General features: G+C 37.1%; 1 protein-coding gene across 14 annotated transcripts in view; it reads right to left on the reverse strand.

The window, feature by feature from the left end:
• PDXK (pyridoxal kinase) overlaps window positions 1-20,722 on the reverse strand; it is a 62,278-nt gene that overhangs the window by 19,194 nt on the left and 22,362 nt on the right. For all 14 annotated transcript variants that reach the window (XR_010884446.1, XR_010884445.1, XR_010884443.1 and 11 more), the window contains exons 2-5: window positions 12,163-12,217; window positions 5,069-5,173; window positions 1,983-2,066; window positions 107-153 (exon numbers count right to left, since the gene is read on the reverse strand). Coding sequence is in view for 4 of the 14 variants with exons in the window: in XM_067298149.1 (XP_067154250.1) it covers window positions 107-153; window positions 1,983-2,066; window positions 5,069-5,173; window positions 12,163-12,217 (291 nt within the window). In the remaining 10 variants the exon portion in view is untranslated. The remainder of the gene's footprint in view (window positions 1-106; window positions 154-1,982; window positions 2,067-5,068; window positions 5,174-12,162; window positions 12,218-20,722) is intronic.

A 20,722-nucleotide genomic window follows, 5' to 3' on the forward strand; every position in this document is an offset into this window, starting at 1 on the left:
ACCTAGGTGAAGTAGCTCCGTTTTGGTATTTAAAAATTCTTAAAACTTTAAACATCTCTATATAGCAAATATTCACTGTATACAGACCAAGCAGGTAAGTACTAACCATAGAACCTTCTCCATTCCATTTGTCACCCATCACTGGATCGCATACTGTAACAAAGAGTAAATCTGGCTTTAGAAATGGGGGACAATCACAGAGACCCTGGGGGGATTAAAAGTTTTAAGTAACCATAGTGGCTATGCTATAGCATTGTCCTTTGCTAGCTTAAATACTCACACAGCTCTTGCAGCATACTCAGTCAGAAATTTGTAATTGGTGGCTGGCAATCCTGAAAGAGTAGGGCAAGTGTCTTAAGTAAGTGTCAGAGGGTTGCACTCACCCTCTCCTTCCACGTTGCTATGTCTGACTGCTGGGAGTGAAGGGGCTTTTGTTATGAAAGAAGCAGAAAGCTTTCCCTGTTATTCCTCACCCCAAAACTCTGGAATATTAATATGGTGGAAAAGAAACATGGAAGCTAGTATTTGTGAAAGAACAAAATTACATGTATTATTATGAAACAAGAAGAAAATCCTGGCCAAACTGCATAAGCTCATACTTGTCACAATAATACTAAACACACATTTGGCACAGGTTCAGAATCATAAATAATATTAATAGCATATTCTTAGTGCCCTTAATTTCAAAGCAAGACTGGAAACAGCCTAGCCTTGTATTAGACAAGGAGTATTGTTTATTGTATTAAAAGAGTTTTCAGCAAGATAAAAAATGAAAGAAAAATCCCAAAGTATCTAATCAACGTCCAGTCAGTATTTAGGAAAGCTTCTACGAGTTACAAGAGAGTCATTCATTTTTACTTTTTAAAAGCATTTTCCATACAATATAAATCTGTTTATTAAATATAAAGAATCTTACAAGTCCAGTTCTCTTCTCACCATCTAACTACCTCCTTCCTGTTCTATGCAATTAGATGTTTCTGCTCATACAGAGTATAGCTTCTAGCTTTCGCTTATTAGCACAGGGCTCTGGAAAACCCACAGTTTTGATAAAGGTTAAAAAACAATAAAAATCAAACTCATGAAGATATCTATTACATTTTCAAAATGAGAACTGTACTTTGTTAACTGTCAGTAAGTCCGATATCACAACATGCAGTATTAAAGCTTGCAGTTCCTGTGAATTGTTCCAGACATTTCCTGACCACATGGGTTGACAAAACCTGAACATGAGAGGCTCAAACCACCATTCACAGCTCTTTATCCACTGCAAATCCTCACCAACTTTCCTCTGTCACCCTCCAAGTTTTGCTCAATTCAAGCCTACACTGGTAATGTTGAGAACTCCTGAAACACTCAGAGTCAGGAATAAAAGATAGGAATCTTTTCTCACGGTTTAAGCCTGACATGACCTGCTAATGATGGCTGTTGTTACAGTTTGTTGCTCTTTGAGCATTTCTGGGTAATCACAGCACAGGGGATCAGAATTAAAAAACTCTTTGAGTTTAAGCCAAGTTTTCAACCTTATAAGGCACAGTAGGATACTTTTTCTGGGATTTAATGAGAAACCAAGGCAGGGCAATACAGAAGAGTCTACCCTGCTTTTGCCTGACTTGGAAATCAGAAAGAGGATTCAGTTATCAGCACTTCTTCCAGCCAACACCACTGAACTACAAATGCAGCAGCCAGATGGGATTTCACAGGACTTTCTTTGATACAGACAATCACTCCTTAGGGCACATTCTCCTTTGGCTGGCATAATGCAAGAAACATATTGAAAGGCATAAAATCAAGAAGATAAAAAAACAAAAAACAACTCCCTCAACACTTAAGCAATGCTGAATCGAAATTTCACTGGCGTCTCAGCTGAAGCCTGCCAGATCAGAAATGCTGGATAATGTCAGAACAGTGCTTTCATCCTGAATAGTGAAAACAATGGGCATATCTAATGATAAAGCAGAAAAGATTATAGTTCACATCCTTACCATACACTAGGTTAGAATTCTGCTGCTTCAACTCCTGGACAATATCCACCACCATTGCAAGAAATGATGTGTCCCTTGTATACCCTTTGGGGAAAAAAAAGAAAGAAAAAAAGACACTTTTACAGTAAATTTTCATGAAAGTTTTTTTTTTTTTTATTGGGTAGGAATGCTGCCTACCTCTCATTCTCTGGAATAATGCATTTTTAGAGCAAAGGAATTTTAGTTTTTCATTCAGGAATAAGTAGGTGAAAGATAGATCCAGACAGTGCTTGCTCGTCCACAAATTCAACCTTAAAAATCGATATACTATGTACCTTGTGGAAGCAGTGCTCATAAATTTCAAAATGCTTGAACATATATATAAAAAAGTCAGGCTGAAAGGAAAGAACACTCCTTTTCTTCACCAGTCTGAATCAGAACTATTTATCATGTAGCAAATAAGAAATGCTTTCAATTCCATATAATTCTCTCATACTCTGGCTAGAAGCAGGTTTTTTATTATTATTAATGTTGGTGGTGATACAGTCCAACACATTACTGTAATGGAGGAGAATTAATCTTCAACATTTTAGAGCAATGGCTGACATACCAATAAAATTCTCCTTTTTAGGTTTAGCAGTAAAGAAAGCTGAAAACAGGTTTCATTATGCCTTAAGACCCTAACAACAGTGCTAGCACTACAATAGTTTAATTTTTCGTTTATTATTTATGTGTTTATTAATTTAACTATTTAATTTTTGTTGTTGTTGTATTTATGCATTCACTTTATAAATTTTAATTATAAAATTTATCAATTAACTAGTAATTCAATTTTCATTTTTTTAGTTTATTTAATATTACTATTTTTAGCAAGGTAGCTTCTTCAAGCCTTCAGATTGGAAATGTCCATTCTAATTAAAAATGCAAAACATTTTGGGGATTTTTTTTTCCTCACAAAATTATTTAATTTTTAAATATTGAGGGAAAATGGAGAAAGCTTCCAAGATTTTTGGCCAAAATGCTTTGTCTTATGTCCACAAAATGCTGATAATCAGTGAAAAAAAGCCAAGCAAACATTTTTGTTTAAAATGATCTGCCATGATAGACTGGCCAAGAAAACAACTCTCAGAGCTACAGTATGATTAACATTTTTAATAGAGGTATTTCAAAAGCATTATGCAGAACTCTTACCTATTTTATTTTTCCTTTAAACCAAAAAACTATGTGAAGATGTCCAAGCAACTGACAGTCACAAAAGTTAATAAATATAATTTTTATAATCAGCATTATGATCTCCATTTAAGCCAAGATATCTACAGTAACTAGACATATGATTACAGTCAAATCCTGTCTGCTGACAAATTAACTTATTTTTAGTGTTTGATTCACCATATGGAAGTTGCTGGTGGTAGCAAAGTGTGGTTGTGTGATACAGTGAATGGCTGTTCTACACTCCCTTTTGAAGAGAATGATCTGTCTTTTGCCCATGAATGAAAACAGCCGAGTTTTAATTTCAGCCACAACTCAACTCAGTGTTGAAACAGAAGGTGTTATTACGTCTTAACAAACTAGTGTCATTTCTGACCATTCCTTTTCTTTGGCCATATTGAGAAAAGGCCAATCTGAATGAGATTTTTACACTGTAACCCGTATACAGACACATAACACATTTTAAAAGGCATTTTAATATTTTGTTTCAACTTTTTCTTTAAAATTTCTTTGCTGAAGATTTCCATTTTTTCCTTCTACCACTTTAAATTTCTTGCATCCATTTTGCCAACAGAAACAAGACAGTAATAGGAAAGGAAATGGGCCTTTTCCAAGAGTCGAGAGTAAAATAAAATAAAAAAATGAAAGTGTCAGCAAAAAGAATACTCAAACATTATTTACAAATTTTGCATACTAAGACCTCCTCAAAATTCCTACAGTACAGCATGCCTTTAGAGGAAATTTCCTCTATGTGACTTCTTTCAAAGAAAAAGGGATTTTTTTTTATCTATCTCAATCACACAGAACCCAGTTCCGTCAAAACTAATTTCTTAACCTAAGCTCAGTTTATTTGCAATTTATTATCTCCTCTACTTTAGGGAGATTCTCTGAAACAGAAAGGAAAATAACTCTTCAGACATGCCATACATGACAGGATGATTGCTTTGGGGTCATAATTCTGGATCCATACGGTCAAAGCCTTCAGTTTCCCCTGTGTATAAAAAACTTTCCTGCATGTGGAAGCTATGAAATCAACCAAATCTGGCTATTAATTTCTATTTACCTTCTTAAAAGTGACTGTTCACTGCTAAAAAAAAATTAACACCAAAATCTAACCCAGACGCATAGCCCTCACAGAGGTGGAGCCCGATCAGTAACCTGTACTGCAGAAATAGGCAATTTGATAACTGAGAAGCAATCTGTAATAGAAACTGCACACATAATACTTCCTTTCTATAAAGTGTTCTACAAGAAGCTCCCTTTGCCTATATCAAGTAGCACTCTGCACCTAGTGGTGAGCAAAAGAAGACGTTGCACAAAGTCATGTGCTGGAAAACTGTACCCACTTGGAGAAGGTAAAAGGAACTATACAGTGACAACAGCAAAAGATCAAAAAATATCATGACAGAGTGGAGAACAGAACCCAACCCTGCTTACCCTCTGCTCCGTACCCAATGCACTACCTCTTAAAGACCAAGCAGAGAAAACAAGCATAACCAACTGTGTATACAAGTATTCTATTATACCACAGAGCACTAGCACTACAAATGTACATCTTCATAATAAATTTAAAAATAATACTCTGACATTCCTCTTCCGTTTTTTTTGGCATCCCTCCCAACACATTAACTAAGCCTGGACAAGACTGGCCTGTACAAGTCTTCAAACTAAACAAAGGGATCAATTTACCCACCCAATTACAACCTTCAGGCTGGAAAACCCCAGCTGTTTCAAACTATACAGCATAAGTGGTTAAGACTATAATATCCATCTGAAACCGTAGGAGGAACTTAAGAAGGAAAAATGTAATGGCTTGGTTTAGAATAAAGAAGGATGTGGTTTAAACATCTTTGCTCTTGTGAACATTTCATGGGAATTCCAAAGGAACAAGCTCTTACCTGTGAGTACATAATCATACTGGTTGACATTGTTCAGCTTAAGTCCTTCATACAGTTCATGAAGTTCATCTGAATTTAATACCTGACCCTTCCAGTGGGCGTAGCCTGCAAAATAAAAGCCAGATAATTTTTGAAGGGCTAGATTTTCTGTTTAGAATCACACTTGGAGGGACAGTATCAGACATTAGCACCAGGAGGCATTTCTACCTCCTCTCCTGTAAAACACTGTTGCTGAATGAAAGCTGCTGTCAGCAGAACAGTTACACATGCAGCTTTTTCTTAGCACCTCTGTCTCCCAAAGGAACCAGCACGACTACTCTGGAATTTCAGATTGTCCGTTTATCAGCAAATTAAGTGGAGCACACACAGACACTCTTGCAAGTTTCCCCATGGAGCCTTTACAATTATTCCTTTTCTAGAGAAACTGCTGGGAGGGAGACAGACATATACTTTAGTCTTCACTGGGGGAGGGTGTCAGAATACCTATTTTTGCTATTTTACACTGTAAACAAGAATTTGACCCCTAAATGACAAGCTTAATTACCAGCCATAAACTCTGCACTATGCAGCAATTCAGAGTCTAATTTTCACTTGGAAGAAAACAGGCTTGTGGGTCAGCCTATCTGAACACAGATATGCTGCACTGATGCACCACTTGTCAGATACAGCCTTCAGTGGGTCCTGCGTGTAATGAAAATAGTGACCACAGCAGAACATCATCATGGGATGTTCTTTCACCATCACCATCTTCATCTGACAGATTGTCTTCCAAAAATAGCACATTTGTAATGCTGAGGATCCTGGAGGAGGTAAATGAGTAAGAAGGACTCTTTGCTATAAACACAAAATAGACTAAAATAACCATACACTGTTATCCTTGAAATGATCTCTAAGAATTATAAGCACATATTCTTGGCTGAGAAGTGGATGGAAGCTGAAGTTATTGGGAGAAGATGAACTTGTTTCAGCAGACAACAGACCAGGCTCCAAGGGAGCCAACTCTCAGGGGGGAACTTTGTTGACAGCCTCTAAATACTCACTGAAGAATGTAAATGCATCTTACACCATGTCATCAAAGTCTGCCCATCCAGATAGCAGCTATCTCTCCCTTCTATATAAGAATGGGGTTTCCTCCAAGAAATTACATGAGGGCCCCCAATTTAACTTTTCCATTCTCCAGAAATTCAGGCTGTGTTAAAAACCTCATCTTTTTTTTTAACTGGGATTATGAAAAGTGAAATGTTACATGAGAGAGCTTCTTCCAGACCACCCCTGAGAGGAGACAATGGTATTTTGTTTGTTTGTTTTAATTTCTTCACTTGGAGTTAGAAAATTCTGTGATAAAAGCTGTTGGCTTTGATTAGCACTCTAAACTGTGTTATTAGAGTAACTGCCAAAAGGTGCCTAGAGCCTGGGATAAGCACATTTTTCAGTTTTCCTTCTTGTAAATGCAAATACACCCACAGTAAGGAGAACAGATGGATCATTCTGTTCTCCTCATCTCACAAAGGCCTAGCCTCTAAAATATTACTCTCTGCCAGCTGGCTAAGGGACTGACTCACATCAGCCACGAGGATTCTCTCCTTAGCATGTATTTTTTAAAAAATCTTTGTGAAGAAATGGTCGAAATGAGGGATTCCCCTGCTAGGATTGTAGTTCCATTTAGAATATGACAGTATTCAAAATGGCAATACCTAGCACCTAGGCACACCTCTAACTTCAAGTGTAAACTCCAACTGACTCAAGTACTTGGCTTATTTAACATGTATGCACCCATTTGTCCTGTCATATCTGCTGGCCTTAGATAGACATAATCTGCCCTCCCCTCTACCCCAAACCTCTACTTCTATTAGCTCTGCAAAGCCAGCCCATCTCAGCACACACCACAGTCCTTTTCATTCCATTGTGTCCGTCGGTGAAACTCATCAATAAAGCTTAATCTGTTTCCGCACCCATGTAAACTCACAGAGCACATTAGGAGAATGCAGTTTTCACCCAAAATCAAGGTTGGCCAACAAAAGAGCAGTCATCCATCTTACAGTACATATGGCCACAAAAATAACTACAATAGATTGCCCAGACGATCTCCAGATACCCTTGGAAGCCATTGCTATAGTTATCCTTCACTGAAGTTAGAAGGCGAGAGAAATAAGCGTGTAAACAAAATGTTAGGTAGTGGCCCAGCTTTGCTCAGGTATGTGTAACTTGCCCCCCTAGGCAGGGAGACTGTGTGAACTCTACAGGAATGGCTTCCAAGGGTATCTAGAGGATCCTTTTTACCACCTGGTAACAAATGTAATACAACCTAAAATCTAATCACACAACAGCTGGAAGAAAATAACCCCTTGGAAGCCCTGAGGGATGACCCAGTTATTCAAACAGAAGAAAAAGGGCAAAGCCTTCACCAGATCTGCAGAGAACTGTGACTTCACTAAAGTGGAGTTGAATAGAGTTTGAAGGAAGGAAACAAACAAAATCCTAACTGGCAGCAAGGTGGAAACCACCCCAAGTCCTTTCCCCAGGGTAACTCCATGTAATAAAATGAACAAAAGGGCCAAACCCTATGACCCTACATTTATCCAAATCTCCTGGCGGAACTTCGAGCCAAAAAGCACCTTCTGTAGAGCAACATAAGAAAAAGCCAGCTACTCATGTTTAAAAAGAGTTTCACTAACTGAAGAATTGATACCTTGGGGTCCCAGGAAGAGGGATTCTTTCGAAAGGTGAAGGGCACTAGTAAGGTCCAGCAAAAATCTAAATGGACACTGTGATACAAAAAAAGATTGCACAGTCCTGAACCCAAAGCTACTTAGCAGCGAATGCTAACAGAAGTCTTTAACATGTAAAGTCCAGCTGGCTTTGGGAAAATCAAGAATATGGTTGGAATTAAGGATGATCATGGGGAATCGTCATTTTTCTCAGCTAACCAAATGAACTGAAGGTCAAAGTTGCACTGCACACCTTGCAAGAACCAAAGGAAAGTCAGCTTCCTTGAAATGTTATCCCTATCCCCACATCACTAAATATGGAACATTTGGGGAACTGCAGGAGAAAATTTTAAATCTTATGTCTAACTGTCCACTTATTATAACATCTACTATGCAATAATATTTCCATTGTGGCATTTAACAATACAAAAGCTTGAAGTCCCACAGTACTTGACTATTTGCACACATTACATAAGAAGCACAACCAAGAAAACTTAAGAATAAGCAGTTTGCACTTGACAAAACAACTGCATCCCACTTGGAGATTTGGCTGGTTAGGCATAGCAGCTGGATCAAATTATTAATCTTTTATCTTGGTCATTATCTTAGACTGTATCTTCCACAGTGGAAGAAAGCTGTGTCTTCCCCTCCTACTTTTGGTAGGTGGTTACAAAACCACCAAACAATTTTGATCAGTGCAGGACTGATAGAGCAAAGAGAACACTGCAGATCATGACGCCGTTCTCGAAAACTGCGCTTGGCTCAAACTGACAGCATTAGTCTCCCAGATTAATAAAAGATTTAAGTACATAGATGAACATAAGCATTAAAACATCCGTATGCCCCTTCTACATATCTGAGTTATGGCCTTTTATTGCGATTAAGTTTTACATATTTGCTTTTAAGCAGCCGAAGGAATGAAAAATTTGTAAGAAATGATGCCTCTTGCCTCTAAAATGATTAACATGCTCATTACTCTCCAAGGAAAGTTCTTGGTTCACCTGTATTAAGAGGAAGAAAAAAAAAAATACCACAAGAGGCAGCCAGTACTAAACCCAAGATGGTTTTACACGCATTTTCTTTCTTGTTTTCTTCCTCCAGTACATTTTTTTCCTTTGGAATGTATTTGTAAGCTTCTGCATTACTTTGAAAAACAAGGAGAAAAAGAAAAGGAAAAATCTCAGGCACACTAGAAGAAAAAAAACAAAAACAAATAAAACTACCATTTAAAATAGCAAGGCACATAAGATTCCTTTGTTTTCCAACCCAAGACATTCTGTTCCAAGGTTTGAGTTTCTCCTGTGGTGCTCCCTGAAAAACTATACTGAATGGCTTCAATAGCTAAGTTTGTTGCACGGGGAAAGGAAAAAAGATCTTTGGTTTAAGGCATGTGATTAGCAATGTGGTCCCAGCTGTGCCACAGAATTCACACCCAAACTCTGGCAGACAACTTGCTCTAAAAGAATTCTGTGCCAACAGTCCTCAACCCTCAGCTGTCAGGAGGGCTTAAATCCCAGAAATACAGTACTGAATTCTCCACTGGACAGAAACTGGAGGACTTACAGCTGGGCAATGTGGGAGTAAAATGTAAGCACTGTTAGGCATGAGCGGAGATTTTTTTCATTTTGCACCCCCCTCACTGCACAGGTGTGAATGACTAGGGGTGGTAGGCTGTGAAGAATCAGATCAACAAAGCATAATTATAATTTCTCACATATCAGACCTACCAGCCAACCCAACCACCCACTACACACCCACTAAGTGGAAGTCAAAAGTGCTTTGCTTAAAAAAAAAAAAAAAAAAAAAAAAAAAAAAAAAAGCAGCAATTTGTTCTGGAACAGTTTCAAAGGTATGATTTGGATGGCAAAGTAAGCACACTATATGCTTACCATAAATGAATCTACCAATTAAAAACAAAAATTCAAATACACTTAAGAATCAAAAATGCCCCACCCCAAAATGAACAACTGTAAAATTAAAAAAAAAAAAATCTAGATTTGTATTTTTTGCACGTCAAAACGTGCAATGCTCTTGCAAACAATACAGTAAAATAAAATAGAATAAAATCCACAGAATCTCTGTAGGTTGTATGACCGCTTCTTTTATTTGTACATGAAGCACGAAGTCATTCAAGACTGAGTCACTGTAATCACAGGTTAAATGTTCCTCACCAAGTAACATGACAAAATGTTCTCCTATGAGGTATTGATTTAAAACACATTTTCAGGATTTCAGGATTATCAGAGACTAAGGAAAGCTGAATTTTCTGAGCAGGAGTCAGCAGAAATAGGCCAGTGGTATCTTACTGATTTAGAGACAGGGCAAAAAAAAGCAAAAGTGATTCATTAAAGAAGGCCTGTTAGTCATAAATTCTCTTTGCATTTTATCTTTTGCTGACAAGACCAAGTTTAAAGAAGGGGAGGAGGAAAGAAAGAATGTCATGTCCAAAACCTCCCAGACACACTTTGCTACTTGTCCCCTCTGGCATGTAGCATTCTTTTATAAACTAGAGTTCACACCCAGACTTTGAAACAAAAGTTTGCCCTTCAGCTTTAATCATGACCATGCAGCAGAATGATTTCTGGTAAGATCTTATTCATGTAGGAACAACAACAGTTATCGTCCCCATTTTATCCAGCACATGATTCTTGGGTGTTGTAATACTGAGCCCAACAGTGCAGGACCTGTTCATTAATCCCTTCAAGAGCACAGACTGCACATTTTTAGAGCCATTTTTATGATTTTTGGAATGTCCATTTAGGCCACCTTAGGAAGAAGAAAAATCACCAAGTTACTGTTTCTTCTAGTATCTTCACTGTTTGCCAAACCTTGCACAGAGCTATGGTAACCTTTCTCCAGATGTGATACTACTAAAAAAATCCCTGTTTTCTGTTTCAAGTATCTGGTCGTTCTATTGATAATGTAATTTGTATGCCTTCAGACTCATTCAGTTTATGGTCCGATAAAAACTCTGTTTAGCTCTAACGCCCTGTAAATTTGATTTATTCTTGAAACCAAAGACCAACAAAAGAAAAATCCCTTATCATTTTGATCACTTAGTTAATTATTTCAGGTGAGCACATTGCTTCATTTCTGGATATTACAACTGTTTTACTCAGTTTTCAAAAGCTAAACAAAAAAATATCCTCAACTCCAAAGCTAAATGCATTAAAGAAATGTAAATCAGGTTTAAACATCTCTTAAAAACATGAAAACACCTTTGTACTGTGCCAAAAGGTTACAAGCGGAATAAGCAGCTTCTTTGTCTGATCCAGGCAACACCCGAACACTTTGTTTAATTATTACTTCTGTGCTTTCAACAAGCAGACTTTATTGGCTTTCTAGCTGCCCTTGAACCATTTATTTCTTCTTTTCAGGATGAAACCCTGCTGACACTGAACCACCCTCCATGCTAGGAACATGCTTTAACCTTTAGAAAGAGGTTTCCTGGTCTGCTCTTGGTTCCAAAAAAATTAGCAGTTGATTAACAAGACTATACTTGTGACTTCAGGAAAATATCTCAATTTTTTGGCTTTTTTTTTTGGTCAGAAACTATTTTTGCTCTTTTCCAAGATGTTAAAGTTGGGATTTGTTCCTGGATTTTCTTTTTTAAAGATCCCTTTAGAATTTATCTGGAGTACATCTCTCCTCAAACAACCCGCCACCAGCCTGGCAGGGTAGATGTGTCTCTACTGATTCAAGAACAGCAAGTCACTTGGAGCTCTTTTATGGGTGAAAGGCATTATTAAAATAAATATAAATTTCAAAAACTTTCATTTGAAAAAGAAAGTTCTCTAGCACCGTGAATGTTAGGAAGTCTGAAAGTGTATTGCGAGAACATCATGCTCAGGCTCAGAATCCAAGTAAAAAGGATCCCAGATGTTTAAACCACACCTCCCTCACCCAATGTAGTTTTAAGACAACTGCTAGCCTTCTGGGTGGGCACATAAAGAGAGGAGAGGTTGCATCTATTTCAGTATTCCTCTGATGTTTGGGGTTGGTGGTGTGATTATGAGCTTCACAGGGCCATACTGCACAGAAAACACTGAAGACTCCCCTGCTCACAGGGCTGTCTGTGTAGCTGGCCAGATTTGTGTTAATTCACTGCCCGAGACACTTAGATTACCATCTAACAAAACAAACTCATGTCCTGAAGTAGCAGAATAGGACATTACCATGTCATACCACATCTTCATCCAAATCCACTGACTTCAGTGAGACTTGGATCAATACACGAAAATTACACTTCTGTCCTATATCCTGAAAATGGGAGTGAAAACTGGAAGACAGAGTTCCTTTCCTCTGTCATGGGATAAGGTTAGCCACCTGTTGAGAAGAGCTGAATAAGCATGAAATGGTGTCTTAAGATATATGTAAATGTTTTACCTGTGTGGTTTGAAAACTGGACAGAGTTCACAGTATCAACTTCAAATCCCAAAACCTGGAACAAAACACAGGAATTATTATCAGTATCACAAAACAATGAGAAAGCTCCCATTGCATATTTAGAAGCTTTCAGTGCAGTTTTACAGTAAAAGCTGAGTCAACATAGATGCAACATAAACAATGTGGTACATTACTGCAGAAAGGGATAGGGAACAAGAGTGACATTGGCTTAAAAAGCACCAGAAAAACAGTGCTCTGAATTCTCAGGCAAGAGTTCATCCGGGGATAAGGAAGCAGACACTGGCCCAGCAGCAGTTACTGAAGTCCTGAAGAAAGCCTTGGCTAGACTTTCTTGGCAAGAAAAGCAGAGTCTAAATCTCAAGGCACTGAATGAATGCAAAATATGGAGAGAGCATAATGTTAGTATTACAGAAAGCCAATCGTTCTAAAAAGGAGGACAGAAGAATCTTAGCAGGTCTCAACTTTATGAGCCACATTTGGATTTCACAAGCAGTTTCTTTACAACTCAACAGTAAGAATAAAAAGAAATCACAGAGAATTAATTTGGGGAATAACCAGGTAATTCAAGGAAGAGAGCTTTTAAAAAGACTGAAACCCCCAAAGCCAAGACCATGCTCCAAAAGCCACCTTCTACCTTACATTGCCAGCAACCAAAATAGTAAAATATCCAAGAATTTGCTAGTGCAATCAACAAACATATTCTCATTGCCCAGAGATAAATATGAAAATAAGAGCACAAAATCGGGAGAAAACTAATGAGGATTTTTAACCTGACAGTACCTGCTTAATATGAATAGGCATTACTGTTCAAGCCATGCTACATTTTTATCTGCCACTAAAGGAATTCTAATACAATAATGAGATAACAGTCTGACATTTAATATTTGCTTTCACATCCTACTTGCTCTGAATAAGAATTCTCCTCAAAAGAAGAGCTGCTATATATGGCTCAGTGAGTCATACAGGGAGGTAATAGTAATGATGCATCATTGTGTATGATCCATTTTCAGGCAATTAGCTGGGATGGAGGAGAGAGAATAAATGAAGTTTTTGCCAGTCATGTTCTTCACTGAGATGCACATCTCTCCCTTTTCATCACGAAGGCAACCCCCTCACATATATTAAAATATATGAGTAAAATGTACCATCCAATAGATTTTCTCTATGCATGTACTTTTACCTCACACATAAAAGCTGGTAAGTGATAATCTCATTTCAAAACCTGAGCCATTAGAAGATGGAGATACGTGTTGCAATGGATGTTTCCTTCTGCCTGCAGGCAATGAGTAACTATCATTTTACAGATTAGAGTCTTACAGAGGTCTCTGCAGAATCAGTCTCTTATTTAAATAAATAAATAAAATAATGGTTTCTTCCCTGCTAGAGAGCAAAGCAATCTTATGCTAATGCTAGACAGAATGGTGGGCTGCCTCAGTCTGATCATGTGAAAATTAACCTCTGCTTCCACACTTAAGCCAGTTGCTTATTTCACCTTGGTAGATTTTATTTTAAAGGCCCAGGAAAGAAGGGGATGGGAACAGGGCAGTAACTGTTTTGTCTTCAACCTTCATGTTTGTATATGCCCTTCAAGGAAGTACATGAGAATACTGCCTCCACAAAGATTGCTGTCCCCTATTCAATTCCCCTCTCTGTAAGTAACAGACCTAGGAAGTTCTAATTACCCCCAAACCTCTTGGCAACAACTGTGAATTAACCCATTTCTGTGCAAGTTTACATTGTGTCTCTCCAACTCTTCACCACCTGACATTTCCGAACTTATTTATTATGATTTACTGACTAATCAGTGAGGTTTACACTTAGGCAGGACTGGGTTTTCTGACACAGATAAGCACTGTAACAGCTGATCACCATGAGAACAGGCAGTCCTTCACTGTTTCCACCAGCATTAGCTATCATTTGATTTCACAGCAAACTTTTTCCATAGGATTATTGTTTTTTGATTTGTTTGGGCAACTTCATCTCCTTCAACCAAAAGGAGGAAAACACAGGAGAGGCCACCTCCTGGAGACAGCTAGATGTCAAGTTAGCTTAGCTATATGCTTGGTAAAACAGAGTTAAAGAAAATGCTTTTGAATAGTTGGGAAAAACATCACAGAAAGACCAAATTCAGCAAAGGAGCTTGATACTCTGTTTTCTCATCAGCACAAAACAGGATAAAATAAAACTTTAGAAATCTCCTTAACAATCACATAATAATGGTCAGTCTACTTTCTCACAGTTTCTAATCTGTCTCAAAGTTTTGTTTTGAATAAATGCCTGTTACTTTAATCTAACACACCCATTTGTACAATTCTGTAGTTCAAATTCAACTCTCAAAGTAACACATGGTTACTCTATTTTAAGGAATTTCCTTTTATGAAGATTCTTATCAAAACAGAGAGAGTAGTTAAAAGATATTTAAAATGTCATTTTAAAAAATAGCCAAAGTACAGTTACCAAAAATATTCAATATTACATTTTAAATGACAGCAGCCAGTGTTAAGGTCTAGGCTTAGTACAAAGTATTAGGGTAATTGAAATTAATTTTAAAAACATGTTAAACTAGTATATATTTGCTATTAACGCAAACTGAATTGAGAAGTTTTATGGAACAGTCACCAGAAGAAGACCTGAAAACAGAATATGATGAAGTGTTAAAATCAGCTTTTGATAGTAATTTTCTCTTCTATAGCTACAGAGAGAACAATATCTCAATTTTGGTTTGTGCAGTTCATTTTAACAAAGTCATCATTTAAAGTGGATAAGGAAATAGCATCTTCTTCCTTCAACCAATGATTAAAAAACAGAATGACTAGCTATCATCTTCTCACACCTAAAAGACCATGCTTACAGAAACAGTTATTTTCTGATTCACTGAATGATAGATAGTACTTCCTCTACTTATTAAGGCAGCTTGCTTCAAAATGTCTTGTTAAATTTTTTTCTTATATAGCCCATACCTTTAATTTCCCAAGCAAAGCTAACTTAAAATATTGATTTTGCATTTTTTATTTAATTTTAAATTTCTACCCAAAACAGAGGTTGAATAAATCTTAAGTTAATAATTGACTAAGAAGAAAAATAAATACATTACATTTATCATGTGTACAGACCTAGAAAGTTCAGATCATAGCAAACACATTAAATCAGAAACTCACAAAAAATAAAGCATATCTCCCAGATTTGCACATAGAAGTACCAAAATATCACCTGATTATCATATTTAATTGGAAATCAACAAATTTTCCAATGTTATAAAACAGCAAAAATCAACTTTTCTTTAAGAAAACTACTAACAAGTACTAATTCAAAACAAGGTTAAAATCCATTATTTACATTGCTACTTGCTTGTTAATATAAAATACACTTAAATTTCTCCTTTCAATTCACTTCATTAATTTAATTAATTTTAATTAATTTAATTAAAATCAATCTAACCTAATTATTGATGTTATTTCTACAATCAATCTACTCTAATTATTGATGTTATTTCTACATAAAGAAGAAAGAAAAGGCTGAAACATAGCTCAAACCTATCTTCCCATTTCTGAAGTGTGTATGTATGTGTATACACACACACATATACAGGCTAAAATATCATCTCAACACTTTTCGTTATTTTCTGAACAATCAAAATGCTATAATTCAGCAAAGACTGCGAGTGAAATGGTAAATAAATATGAAGTTAGATCCATATAGTAGTTTTGTGGAGTTCAGTCAGAGAACAAGCAATGGTTTATCACGGTTCACTGGTGTGCACAGTTGTCTCTAGGCTTTTTGCTTGACAAATATAGCAGAGGCCACGAGTACCGCTTTGCCAGTTCTACCAATGTGACAAACGCCTGTATTCAGACACTGAAAGTTTCACTTTACACCCACTGCTCCCACCCTTTCCCATTGTTTCATGATTTTTTTTGCATGCTAGTTTGCTACAACCACCCTCCCCAACACACACAGGAAGGCAGATATTTTATCAATAACCCTACAGAGCAAATCCCACATGCTGCCCACCAGTCCACCAAGCCACAAAATGCAACTAGGGATCAGTACAGTGCAAACGTTTGCAAAATGACCTGACTCTGGATCTCAGAACTGCCGCGTGTGTGGGTGCGCGTGGGTGCGCGTGGGTGCGCACTCTACTGTGAATCCTTTTGCTGCTGTGTAAACAATGAGAAGGAAATCACTGCTTGATTAGTACTAGGAGTGAACTTTACTACAAAATTTACAGTAATGGTTAATACATTGCTTTCCTACACCTGCTTGTAAATAGCCTACACATCGTGTTACTTCCACTGCCCCCCCCCCCATAAAAAGGGGCCTATGATGATACTCCTGTCCCTGGTTTCGGGAAGGTAAATTACAGTGGATACTCTCAAGTGTCCAGAGCTCCAGCTGCCAGGGACACAGATCTACGTTCTCATTATCCCTTTTCTTGGATGAACTGGTCTCCGGCAAGTCCTCCAAGTTTGGAGTATTCCCAGTTTCCACTCCCTCGCTCAGCTATCGTTCTGTAAGAATATCATCTGCCCACAGAACTGCAAATCCTGGGCAACTCTAAATCCACAGTCAGTTCGGGAGTTCGGGTAAGGATAATAAGCAGTCCTTAAAGGAAAAAAGATAACTCAGTACATCCTAAATCCCCCTGCTTCCAGTCTAAGCACATGTCAAACGTGTCCTTAAGATATGTCTCATACCAAGTCATCCAGCATCATTTATTTTGACAGAAATCTGAGAATGAATGGGTGATTCCACTTTTTTTTTTTTTTTTTAAATATCTTCACCAAAGGAGGAAGAACTGTTACATTTCTAAAAACATATCGCAAAACATCAAAAACGGGAGTTCACTATTTGGAAGGCGTGCCTGGCAGATCTGAATTACACATTTCAGGAAAATATTTGGAAGATTAAATCAAAATACTCACACATACTGGGACAGAATGCATTTCAAGAAACAGCTGTCATGAAAGATATAATCCAACATTACGCATGAGGCTCAGTTCGTCCTCACAAATAACTGAAAGAAGGGGACAAACGTCATGCAGTTCTGCCCACAACACAGAGGGTGCTATCCCAGCCTTGAAAATACAAGTGCATCACCCATGCAGGCACCTAGTCCTCAGAAGAATCAGAATGCACATCTTTGAACTAACAAGGGTTCAAGGGAAAAATCAGCACAAAAGAAAGGAAGATACTTTAAAATACACAAATAACCTCTAAAGATGTTGACTCTTTGGAAAACAGAAGCAACAACCTTTTTTGTCTAAAAACACCAAAGTAATTTAAGTTTGCATCCAGCTATCAAGCCATAAAATAGCAAGCCAAAAAATGGATCTCCTTCAAGATTCAAATTTTACCAATGATACCAACTGCTTTACAGTGGAACAACCTAAAATCCTAGATACACAAAAAACATCTTGGGTTATATAGCCAGATCCCCATTTTGTAGTTCTGGTTCACCTCTAAAAATGCACCTCTTGGACTTTGCCACTGTGCTAATGCATTTCTTGGAGAATTACAGTTTTGTTTTGTTTGTTTTTTTTAATTTACAGTTTCTCCCTCTTCCCTCCAGAAAACTGCAAAGAACTAGTGCCTAAGACTCTTAGAAATGAAAGATTAGCAACATACAATCCTTAGAGAGGTCAGTCTAATTTGTGCCTGTTATGTAAGGGGGAAGGGAGTTGTCAAAGTAATGAGAGAATGAAAACTATTCTACAGTACAGAAAATTTTGACTAGCAACAGAGAAATTAACAGAAGGTTTTTGAGGCAAATGCAACATCTCAAATTCAATTTTTAATGATTGCTAGGCTTTACATTTATATTTGTATAATCTACTTTATGTACCAATGGTCATGAGACAATAAAAGGTAACCATTTTTCAAATTCTAATTTTACTTGCTATTTGATTCTTAATACCACTTGAGACAGCAAACTCCTAACTTCAAAGATTAGCTCTGCCTCAGAGTAAATGCTAATATAAATTCCCACTTAATTTTATTTACTCTGAGAAATGCTAGAAGCTGGTAACTGCTTCTGTTTAAAATTTATGATGCAGTTTTACTATCCTTCTGTAGGGAAAGAATTTTTAGAAGTACCACTCACTTTATAATATTCAAGTTTTTAAACTTTTTCATTTCTTGCTCTGTATTTAGTTTGCAAAAAAAGAAATCTGTTAAATCTCCACATTATATGAAGAAAACTGTCATCTGAATTGCATAAACTTCTCAAATGAACTGAACAAAGTTTGCTTGCTTTCCTGGGTGCTAAATATTAGAAACAAGTAAAGCAAACTACTTCCAATGCATTATATGTACATACTGAGAGAGAAGCTTACAGGAGGTGGACAAAGATGCTGTGGAACTGCTGTCCTTGGAGTTTCTCAAGACCCAACAGGACAAAGGCCTGAGCAACCTGGTCTGAACTCAGTGTTGACCCTGCTTGGAGCAGGAGCCTGGACTGTAGACCTCCTGCAGTCCCTTCTAACCTGGGTGATCCTGTGGTTCTATGATACTGCTACATATGAAAAGCTCAGCTTCACCTGTTGTAAAACCCCATGTATAAAAGTACCAGAATATCATTATCTGCTTTCCATCCTAAAGTTTCTGGTTATAAAGATAAAAAACTGTAGCATGGTCTGTTTACACTATTAACTACATTAGCTTTGTCAGTAAAGACAATATGTCCTTTGCTATTAAATAATCAATAGACCAATTTAACTAGAACATTTAAGTTCATATTTAATTTAGACAATCTTTGAGAACAATGACCTAGTTCTGCTAGAATGAAATTCCACTAATAATATTTTCTGTTCTGCAACATGATCTGGACATATTACCCTCTCTGGGCACTGAGTTCCTCCGCCAAGCCATTTCATTTTAAGGTTTGAAACTAAAAACATGATGCAGTACCGTGGCCCAAGTTAGATGGGGCAAAGAATCCAGAACAAGTGAAAGGGAGAATAAGAAAGAAGAAAAAGCAATGCTAAGGAAGAAAAGAAAAAAATGATTGTGTAAAAACAGGTTAAGTAAACTGCATACATGTTTCTTCCATCGTATTCATGCCCTCTGCTATATGTTCATAGGTTGCTATCTATATTTCATGAAACAAAACAGAGACCTCCTTTCGGTTCCTTCAAAGTTCTTAATTTTGGAAGACATTAACGTTACCAGATCAGCACAGAACATAACCAACTTTTCCAAGTAAGCCCACAAACAAAAAAGGTTGGAAACCACAAATCCAGGCAGAACAAGTAAAAGCTCAGGAAATGGTTTATGCAAATCTTTTTAATGTGAACACAAAAGTTCCTCATTTCTTTTATGCACTATTAGAACTTCACACCCTGATCTGAGTTACAGATGTGTCACAGGTGACAATCTTGCTTTATAAATTGTTTGTTCACATCTCTAAAAGAAGAGTTTATTCCCAAGGCAAACACAGTGTGACAGAAAATGGCATTGGCTAAGGCAAAAAAAAAAAAAGAACACCATGATACTGCTAACTAGGAGAAGAGAACCTTTCAGATTCCAACTTTGAAAGGAGGATTTAAGACTTTTCTTACTTGCATGCAACTATTTCTTCCCAAAATAAATGCAGCATTGTGTTTTAATACTTAACTTCCTTGCACTTCAACTCTTCTGCTTTATAAGAAGATATTCATTTTATAAGAAAAGCGTAAAGAAAAATGATGACATTGTTTTATTTAGTATTTAAATGATGAATCATCCAAACCAGCTGTGCCAATGGATGGTAACAGACTGATGACTTAGAGCAAAATAGCAGTAAATGCTAAGAATAATGAGAAGAAGGTTAGCATGGACCAGGCAGGTGAATGAAAAACATCCAGATACTGCCCAAAAAGGCAGCAAAGGTCTGGTGAATTATGTGCAAAATTCCAAATCAAGGATTTAGATATGTAAATTCAACTGTACTCCTGATTTGTTTTCTAGTATTGGGCAAGTTCTACATGTAAGCATATTTTCAAAAACAAACACTAATTTTAGCTGCTTTACTATTTGATGACTAAATTGGGATGCCTAGGAAAGACTAATAAAGTCACCAAAGCCAGGCAGATCTCACTGTTTTCACTTAGAAGTGATAGTCAGCCTTCCCTTTATTGCAGTTTAGCTCAGACTCTCACCTATGCTGCACAAAAATTGGATTCCTGTTCAAATGCACAAACATCTCTTGCTTGAGTTTAGAGTAATTGGTTCTGTAGAGAAGACTTAACTTTGCAGAGAGGTGAGAAGCAAGGAAGCATGACTATGCTGAAGAAAGAGCATGTTGTTAAACCCATTCTAAACAAATAGATTGTGCTCAAATTTCTTACTTAGCTGGACTCTTGATGAAGATATGTAAGCTGTAAAACGCAATGAGACCATCACAATCTAACCTCCAGATCATTTTATATTTCCAAACCCTTTCTAACAATTGTGCTGTCATTTGTAGAGGAAGGAAGACATCTGGAGGACATGGTCTATCATCATGCCGTCTTAAACACAGCACTACTATAGATTTCAGTGATAGAAGTTGTAAAAAATAAAT

The sequence above is a fragment of the Apteryx mantelli genome, chromosome 1 (genome assembly GCF_036417845.1).
Source record: "Apteryx mantelli isolate bAptMan1 chromosome 1, bAptMan1.hap1, whole genome shotgun sequence".
Classification (NCBI taxonomy): domain Eukaryota; kingdom Metazoa; phylum Chordata; class Aves; order Apterygiformes; family Apterygidae; genus Apteryx; species Apteryx mantelli.